General features: G+C 36.0%; 1 protein-coding gene across 1 annotated transcript in view; it reads right to left on the minus strand.

The window, feature by feature from the left end:
- Positions 1 to 1,824: 1,824 nt before the first annotated feature.
- myo1d (myosin ID) overlaps positions 1,825 to 9,865 on the minus strand; it is a 143,874-nt gene continuing 135,833 nt past the window's right edge. The window contains exon 22 of the mRNA XM_015388051.1: positions 1,825 to 4,990. Coding sequence (XP_015243537.1) covers positions 4,834 to 4,990 — 157 coding nt within the window. The 3' untranslated portion in view covers positions 1,825 to 4,833. The remainder of the gene's footprint in view (positions 4,991 to 9,865) is intronic.

The raw sequence follows: 9,865 nt of genomic DNA on the forward strand, positions 1-9,865 counted from the left end.
CTACTAAAATTAAGGGTACATACACTTGATTTAAGAAATTTTAACTTATTTCTAGATCATTTTTGCAGTGAAAGGACCACTAATTGTGATAGTTAAAAGGAAAAAAGAAATCTCCGGTTATTCTACATAAAACTTAGAAAGCAAAATTCATCATTATAGTTTGCTTATATTGAATTCAAGCAGTTAATCCAAGAGAGCCACAAATACTGAGATATTAACCAAAATATGAACGCCACACAAGGGTTAAGAACATTTAGGCGAATCACACCTGAGGGGTTTATAGTTACTGTTAGTAAAAGTTATAAAGTAAGAGAAAAGTGTCACAGAACATATAAAAAGCTCTGAACGTTTTAAGTTTTTACCTAATTTTATCGCCTTTTAAGAAAATTATTAGCTGAATGGAACATTCCCATTTAAAGGTTAGCATTGTTAGCCTCAATGCACCGACTGCTTTATGAAAGGCCTTTTTATTTAATGAATATCATCCATAATTTTGTACATTTGAGGTGAGATTTGAAAAAAGGGCACAGTAGAGACAAGGCTGTTTTTTCTCCATTTATTTCCTGTTATATAAAATCCATAATTGGCACCAATTAAAGCAGGTGGATCCTCAAGTCTTGATGCTGTTGCATAAATCACCTACTGATAGTTTGGCTTTTTGTCATCTCTTGGTTAAACGGCTGTTTTTGGGTAAGTTAAAGTTGTTCTCTATACTTTAGAAACAGCAGCTGGCCTTGGAAGTTTTACATCAATTACACATCAAGCTTTGCATTGATTATAAATGAGGCAGAGACTCAGAAGCAGCTACTGAAGCAAAACAAAATTTATTTATAAACTGATTAATTCAATATTTTTCATTGTGGAACATCATAAACAGCCGATTCTGAATAATAAAAAAACAACACAGAGTTACAGCATTTCCCTTTAGTTTTACTTGCATTGTAACCCATTTTCTATATGTCTTATGGAAATATTACAAAATATAAATTTAATCTTAAAATAGGCACATACTGAAGGAAAGGTGCATACGCTGATTTAACTTAAAGCAAATGAGAGCAGAAATCACTGAGAAAATGTAATAAAATATAATTTGGCTGACATGGAAGGGTTGAAAACATGAAGCAAACTTAAAAATCCTAAAGCACAGAACGGTGAAAAACATAGTGGAAAAACAAAGATGACATTCATATTTAGACAGTTCTATCAAGACATAATAAGATGCCCTTTGATTTTTTTTTTTAAACTATGTTCATCATCAACAAAACGTCAAAAACAATTAAAATATTAATTTTTTCTTCAAAAATAAATCAACGGAAATAACTCTGTCAATGCTGCATATTTTTTCCCCCTTTAAAGAATAACATTCTGTATGGATCATAAGCTATTTTTCAGAAGGTACTTTGGGCGGAGTGAAGAATCTGGGAAGTTTTGAAAGTACTGTGTATGAATCTGAAAGATCTCGTTATTTGCTGTAATTTATTACTCAAATTTTAAACTTTCGCAATCTCCAAAAGTGGTTGTGATTATTAGTTATTGTGGCTTTTTGTAGTTCTTTAAAAGTTCCCTTAGGCTTTGGCTGCTATTTGCAAGTTTTCAGTCCAGTTTTGTACCAACCCATCATTTTTTTTACAATCACGTGCTTAAGAAATAAAAAGTAGACATGTGAGGGACAAAATTAATTGTGTCAGACAAAAAAAAAAAGAAAATAAAAATAAATTTAGTGAAGAAAACAAAACCTGAAAATCAGATCTTAAACATCTGACAATCGTTCTTTTATCCTTCAGTTCCTCAAATTTACACCAAGTATTCAGTCAATAGGTGTCAGAGAATCAAACAAAAACAACAAAATAAAACCAATTTCCCTCTAAAGAACTGTGTACTAATTAGTTTTTCATAGATTAAGGAGAAGAAATTGGACCAAACCCTGTTTTTTGACAATTTGATAATAAAAATGTCTGAAACAAACTATTGAATAAATATGCAGCAAAAAAACCAAAGAAACAAACTTTAGACCACAGGAAGAACTGCTGATAAAATTCTGCAATAGAAATTGGCCCACAGAAGGAAAAACATCAATGACGTAAAATGAATGACTGAAATCTTTTGCACAGTACTGTAGATATTTTTTCCAGAGTGTTGTTAGCCTGCATATTTTCAAAATACTTAAAATGATAAAACATATATTTGTAGCCATATTAATTGTGTGCTTTAGGTCAGCAAAATAACAGAAAAAAAAATGTATATGCGATAATATAGATGAATGTCAATGATAAGTGATAACTTCTGAAATAGCTAGGTCTAGGTTTACTTGAATATAGATTACAGGTAGTGAAAAGTCCTTTCAAATACTGGAGTCTTAAATATTTTTTGCTATATTTAAAAAAATAAGTGAAAAGAAAAAACTTTCAGCTAGAAGCCTGTCCTTGTGTGAGCTAATATTTACTGGATAGGGTGATAAATTAGTGATTAACTGTTCAGCTCTAACCTGCATTCATCTAAAGGGTGCATTGGGATATCCCCATTCACATCCCACTGCTGTTTTTTTTAACTTTTACACTAAAACCTAAAGTACATGATAGAGAAAAACAAAAAAAAGAAAGCAAAAACCCTGTGTGAGCTGCTGGACAGTCGGCTGACCCGTTTTGGGCCAGGAGGCAATAATCTAACAGCAGGAGTCGTGTGCAGACATGCAATGACGGAGAGAGGAGAGGCAGGGAAGCAGAAATGAGGCTTTGTTCACCAAACCCTCTTTGGCCTGGAGAGAGAGAGGCTGTAGTAAGAAACGACACAAAGTCCATCCTAATGATGAGCCGAGCGGAGAGGAGAACCCTGTGGGTGAATTCCACGCTGGGGGACATGCAGAGCTGCACTGTTTTAGTCCACACAGACAGAAACACACAGCTTTGATGAACGTCTAACAAAACCCACACCTCTTTCTAGATTTACACTTTTCAAAACAGGTCTTTCCCGTCTCAAAGCGCTTCATCAACAAACAGTGCAGCAGATTAAAAATAGCTCTTCAAAATACATTCTCAAAGTAATTTAGAAAAAATAAAAACCTTCATACAACACCCAGGGAACCAAACCAGAAAACTCAGTCTGGAGGACAAAAAAAAGGGACTTTCTCTGTTTAGTCATTTATCTAACAACATTTGGCTTCATTTTGTCTTTTTTTTGTAATTCCCTTTTAAACATCTAGAAAAACAAGATAACATTTTTGAAAAAAAAAAAAACCCTTCAATCATCTAGAACATTTTTCCCATAAGATTATTTTTCACAAGAACAAAGATCAGGAATAAATATTTTATCTCAGTTATTTTTTTTAGGATATTAGGAGCTCAAATCTCTGCTCTGGCTGTTCAATCAGAGAGTGAATTTAAATAATGAGCTAATGAGTTTGTAAATATGTGCTGAAAATGGCATTAACTAATGTTTAATGAAACCAGATTACTGCAAACTCTGGATCGCTTGTCATTTTTAAAGCTTTTGCACTGTATGTTTTTTATACCCCGCTCCTAATCGCATACCATTTCTTTCCTCCTGACATTCTTGTTGTTGAAATGTGTTAAAAAAACACATTCTGTAATTAACTAACACCATAGCAAAGTGATGACTTTAGCACAACTGACACCTTGCAGAAAATAAACCACCTGAAATCACATGGATTGTGTTATTTGGGTTTCCAAACTTTGAGAAAAGTAAAAGTAAAGTCTGACTGAGGAAAGCTTTCCAAATGTGTCCAGCTCTGTCTTTTTGGTCCAAGTGTCGAGCTTTGAGCTACTGAACGATCTGAGAGAGGATAACCTGTATCTTTATTTACATAAAAACGATGTCCATCTCTCTAAAGAATGTTTTTCTTTCTGGACCATATCAAACTCCTCTTCCAGAAAACCACTGAAAGCCATGATCTGAAAATAAATGAGTGGATTGAAGCTCAGTTTAGAAGCTTGAGTTCACAAAGGATTAGACAGTTGGCAAGGTTACTATTACTAAACCAAAGCATTTACTTTTAAAGCTGCAGAGAACAAAAGTTATTTTATAATTTGGTTAATCTGCTACCTGTAATTTCGCTTTTGCTAAGCATTAGTTTAAAAAGTAAACGGACTACATTTCCTGGCCTTAGTTGCACTGGTGCTGTAAAACCCTATTTGCATGCACAGCAACAGATGCATTATTAAATACCAACATGCTTCATATAATAGGACGTCAAGAATATGCTCAACACATTCTGCCAAACATCCTGCTATGAAAATTAAGACTTTGAGTCTGATAACATTTAAGTAAAGCAAATATTTCATCATCTCCTGCAGGTAGGGAAACTCTTTGATAGCACTGATATATTCTGAACGCATGAATGGTGCACATTAAAGCAGATAAAAAACAACCACCTTCATTTTTTAAGAGTTCCGGTTTGAGGTGAATAATTTATGGAGCGGCAGGGATAATAAAATCCCTTCAAACCTTTGGATTTTGATGACATTGTGCAACAACTGTGGGTGTAGCAAATAATCTGCTCTCTCCTTGATTAACACTAATAAGTATGCAACAAACTTCATATTGCACAAACAAATCAAATCAAATACAGATTTTAACCAAAGCTACCGTTCCCCTTTGGTGAATAATAAGTGCATTTTGTTATAAATCTGTTCAACTGATCATTCTTTTTTTAACTACACTAATACAAATAAATTTGGCTTAGGTTAAAGAATCAATCCAAGAGTAGAACTACTTTGTCACATCAACAGCAGCTCTGTAAATCAAAAGAAATATAATCTTCATTATAATCTCAGAATGGCTGGGAGCATTTATAACGTTTTTCTTCTTTGGCCCGTTTTAGTTCCCAGGAACAGCCAGGATGTACCCGGCTCGGCTCTTGGTGAAGTCCGGATGTGACTGGTTGATCTTTGGCTCGACCACGACCGTGCACTTTCGTCCATTCATGCTGCACTGGATTGGACTGGAAATGTTCACCTGCAGCTTCCTCTTCTCACTATGAAAACAACAGGAAATGGAGGCATGAATAATTATTAAGTATGGGAAGAAAAAGATGAAACGATGAAGCCAAAAACATTGAAAAATGAACATTTAGTCCAGGGGTCTGCAACCTTTCATATCCAAAGAGCTATTTTGCTTCAAGTACGACCAAGTCGAAGTTGTTTAGAGCCGCAAAATATAACAACACTTTACAAAAAAACAAAAAAACTATTTATTCTTTTTATTATATAAATGAAATTTTAAAATAATATCACCGTAATACACATAATTCCTACATTAATTCAAAGAAAAATTGCACTTAAAACAGATTTCTGGTTCTTTTATTATCATTCATTAATTCTGGTATTCATTATAGTACATTATTTAACTCTTTACATACATTTTAAGAGCCGCTGGAGATGATCCAAAGAACCACATTTGGCTCTGGAGCCGCAAGTTGCAGACCCCTGATTTAGTCAGTCATTTCCAGCCATCATGAAAGTTTTCCTTGTAAGTTTAAGAAGTTTACCAACCAATGATCAAAATAATACTTTTTTTTTTTACCTCATTCTGCCACCAAGCACAGCGAGAACCTAACAGCCATCATGACATTTATGCATCACCATGGTAACGCTCATAAAGCTGAAAACCAAAGAAAACTCATCCCTGATCAATCCCTGCAGAGGTGATGTCCCAAGGAACGGCACATAAATATGTTTTATTTAAACAGATCAAAAACATCAGCTGCTGTGATGATTTGATGAACTAACTATCAGAAGAGCTCACTTTGTCTTTAGACCACCCTAAAAAAATGTCTTAAAAAAAAGCCTAAACAAAAGTTCATCAAGAACGCTTAAAAGATATCAAAAAGTCTTATTTAATTAATTAACATATAAACTAGGGTTGTCACGATACTAAACTTTTCAATTCAATACCGATACTAAGGAAAATATTCGATACTCGATACCATTTTCGATAGCACAAGGATAAAAGCAAAGACTCCAAAATTCTACAGAAATATTTTCATTAATAAACAAAATCCAATAAATAAATACAATAAACAATAAGAACAATATTTTGAGCTTTTGTTCTTTGCACAATATTAAGCAAGCTTGATAAAAAAATTTAAATTAAGTGTTCCTTTCTTGGCTATGCTTTGCAGACATAACATTAAAAAAAAAATAATTCTCAGCAGCCCCAACTGTTACAAAAAATGCCTGAAACTGAAAAGTGCACAGAATTATTCAATCACACAGTGTTTAGAAAGTGCATTTTCCTCTATTCGGCACTTTAGATAAATGACTGTTTAGGTGCCACTGGTGGTGGCACTGTATCGATACTTTTGAAAATGAGTATTGTATCCGGATACAACGTTTCAGTATCTATATTTTTTTTTAGTATCAATACTTTTGACAATCCTAATATAAACTTCATTTCAGGAGCTCCGAAAACATTCCAGCAGTTACCTCAAAAAATAACAATACAGCAGAGAGGCGCCCCATAAAAATACTTCATGCTTTAATAATAATTCATACTTATACCTTGTTAAATTTTAATCTTATTTTCTTATATACACACACGCCTAGGTCCGTAAGTTAAATCAATGTCATATCACTTCATTATAAGTGTCACCATAGCAACATGCCAACCAGCCATTTCAGGTGAATATGAAGCATGGAGGCTAGGTATCCTGACAACGGTTGGTTAGCATAAAAATAAATCCAATGGAGGCCAACAAAAATGGTTTCTATATTTAAACATAATATTAATCAGAAAAGCAATCGGAGAACGCAGAGCTTCACCAAGCAGCAAATTATGTCCCATACTGCGATTTCCACCTATAGCTCAAACTCACACATGATCTGGATCATTGTCAGAATTTAAATAAATTGTACCTTGGTATGAGATCCACCTTTGGTAAAAGGTTCTTTAAAATAATTTCATAAATGTATAAATAAGGCACACAGCATGTGTCTGCAGCCTCTGGTGTCTGTTCTGCTCATGTCTTCATTCACTCTGCTTTATTGTTTGATCAGAAGATCAAGAATTTGAGTGAGGCATGGCTGACCTTTCCTGGGTTTTTGTTTTCAGTTTAATACCTCTGGACTTTTTTGAGTTTGATGCTGAAGCTGTCAATAGTCACTGCTGCCACCCTCTGGTTTAGGGTGGAACTGCTTATTCTGCTAAATAATGTTAAAGAATCCTTAAAAAAGATTCCCGCATTCGAATTATGATGTGGATCATCACCAAAATGCATTGAATTGTTCCTTAAACTGAGGTGCATCTTTGGAAAAAATTCATTAAAATTTGTTCATAACTTTTAAAGTTATGACGGACGGACAGACCAACAAACACAGAAATTCGACTAAAAACCTAACCTTCTTGGCAGAGATAATTAATCAAATATTTTACAAGTGGATTAAACAACGTGAAGCTGTACATTTCCCAGTTTTAATGTAGCCAGGAGCTCATTTTGCTCGTTGTGGTGTTTTATACTACGCATTATGCATGCGTAATGCATGTAATGCACACCTCCTCATTGTTTGAGCCATACACAGTGCAGTAATTATATTCATTAAAAAAAACTTTAAAAATTACATTTACTCAATTTAGGTTTTTAAATTTTTTTTTTTTTTTATTTAGTTCAACATTTAATGGCATAATAGTATATTTAATGTCTCACATTATTTATTTCATAATATATTTTGGCCCTGAAGATGCAGGAAAAGGTCCAGAGAGTTATTAGACAACCTTTATTTAGAGACGCACAGAAACGATACCTGGATCTGATATTGGTCCAATATCAACTACTTAGCTGGATTGGATATGGAGGTCCAATCCAGTGCCCTTTACATGGAAGAGTTATTTCTTTCTTTTTGCTTCTCTTTGCTTATTTGTAAATGAATAATATCAAGTTGTTACTTGGTTACCTTTTTTCTAACAATGTTTATGTCTAGGCTAAAGCCTTCACTCACACGGTGAGATATATGGCTCATTCATTCATTAAACAGTTAAACCGGATCAGTATTGGCCGATATTCTGAGCCCAGGTATCGGATTGGATCTATGCATCTCCATTTTTATTATTCATCCATCCAATTTCTGACACGCTTAATCCCAAGTGAGGGGTGCTGGTGCCTATTTGGATGGGGTCCACCCTGGACAGGTCGCCAGTCCATCGCAGGGCAACACAGAGACAAACAGGATAATCAACCATTCACACACTCACACCTAAGGAGGATTTAGAGAAACCAATTAACCTAACAGTCATGTTTTTGGACTTTGGGAGGAAGCCGGAGTATCCGGAGAGAACCAACGCATGATCAGGGAGAACATGCAAACTCCATGCAGAAAGATCCTGGGATTATCATCGTAAAATATTCTAGTAAAGCCTTGCAAATTACAGGAATATATGTGGGTGTATATTAGTGGCTATGATCAAAGGGAGCAGGATTGTGTAAGAGAATAACATCATTTATGAAGGATGACACCTGTGAACCCTTACTGTGTTTTTTGTTAACCCTCTGAGTGCATGTTTAGAGACTATGAACCTTCCGCCTCTAAGGGCTGAAAAACTGAATAAGTGTAGAAGTCATCCAGGGGAGATGTGAAAAGAACGACCTATCCTGTGTTTCTGGACCAGAGAGCAGCAGTGGCCGGGCTTTTAGTGGCTGTCAGAGCCAGTTAGACCTTCTCTAGGTGAACTGGGGCTTTGCCTCATTTGCTCTTAAACAGGATCGATGGAGAGACTCAGCCAGTGAGAATAAAATGTGTAGGAATTGTGGGGAAGCTGAGGCAGACAGAAATGCGAGATGCTGTTAATGTGATGGAGACTGAGAAGATGACTGTGATAATTGCTCTCTGATTTAGGAGGAGCGGGTGTAGGAAGTGATGTAAATATAAAGCTGCAGGGCATGGAGGGCTGAAAGCATGATAAATAAATATGCATCTGATTCCATTTGGTGAAGTATCCGTTTTGACACCATTTTCTGGTGACACAGTTAATAATTATGTAAAATTAATTTTGATTTTCATTCTGTCCCCATTTCATCTTAACTGAAAATATCAGTGGTGAACCTGCTGAATCTGACTTGTTGTATGAAGATAGCATTATAAACAAGGCTTTTCTGCCCACGCTGCACTCCTCTGCAGAGCATGTGCAGCTCGGCTTATCCAGGGTGGAAAGGCTCAGGGTAGCGCCGATGCTGGTTTCCATAGAAACCCCCTGTGAACCCAACTCCCCCATCTGTCATGGCTGCCAACCAGCCAACGGCACTGTTTGTGAGAGTGCTCTCTCTCTCTCTCTGCTCCTGTGTGCATCGCTCATCTCCGTCTCGTCTCACTGTGCTGCTGGAATGCCAGAGGGAACGATGTGCTGAGCGGAAGGTGTGGAAGGTGAAAAACACCGAAATGTTCCCGTCAAAATCACCTAACAAAACAGCTCACATCTCCGATCCAAAAATAAGCAAAGAAGCAGCACTAAACACTTCCTCTCTAAACAGAAGATATGGCAGCAGTTTAGTTTTAAGTTCAGCGACTGGCTCTTACTACCTAGAACCGGCTCCAGCCAGCCGGACCTCCCTCCCCCCTGAGGGCAGACTTGGTCCATCATTGGATGGCCTCTCTGACTGGAAAATCAATTCTTTCCTTTACTCCAACCCCCTGCCCCCTGAACGATCGCATGTGTCCGTCTTTGCCCTTCAAGCCATGCGAGTCCAAGATCACTTTTTCTCCCAAGGTAGTTCTCTTTGTGTGGACAGAAAGAAGCTAGAGAGAGAGAGTAGGTAAAAACGAAATTTGGCAAGAAAGAAAAATTAAAGGCTGAATGTCAGCTCATCCTTCATACCTCATTCTTGGTCAAACAACCAGTAGATTATTGGGTTTAATGCAAT

Source organism: Cyprinodon variegatus, unplaced genomic scaffold (assembly GCF_000732505.1).
Source record: "Cyprinodon variegatus isolate N-32 unplaced genomic scaffold, C_variegatus-1.0 Scaffold18, whole genome shotgun sequence".
Taxonomy (NCBI): domain Eukaryota; kingdom Metazoa; phylum Chordata; class Actinopteri; order Cyprinodontiformes; family Cyprinodontidae; genus Cyprinodon; species Cyprinodon variegatus.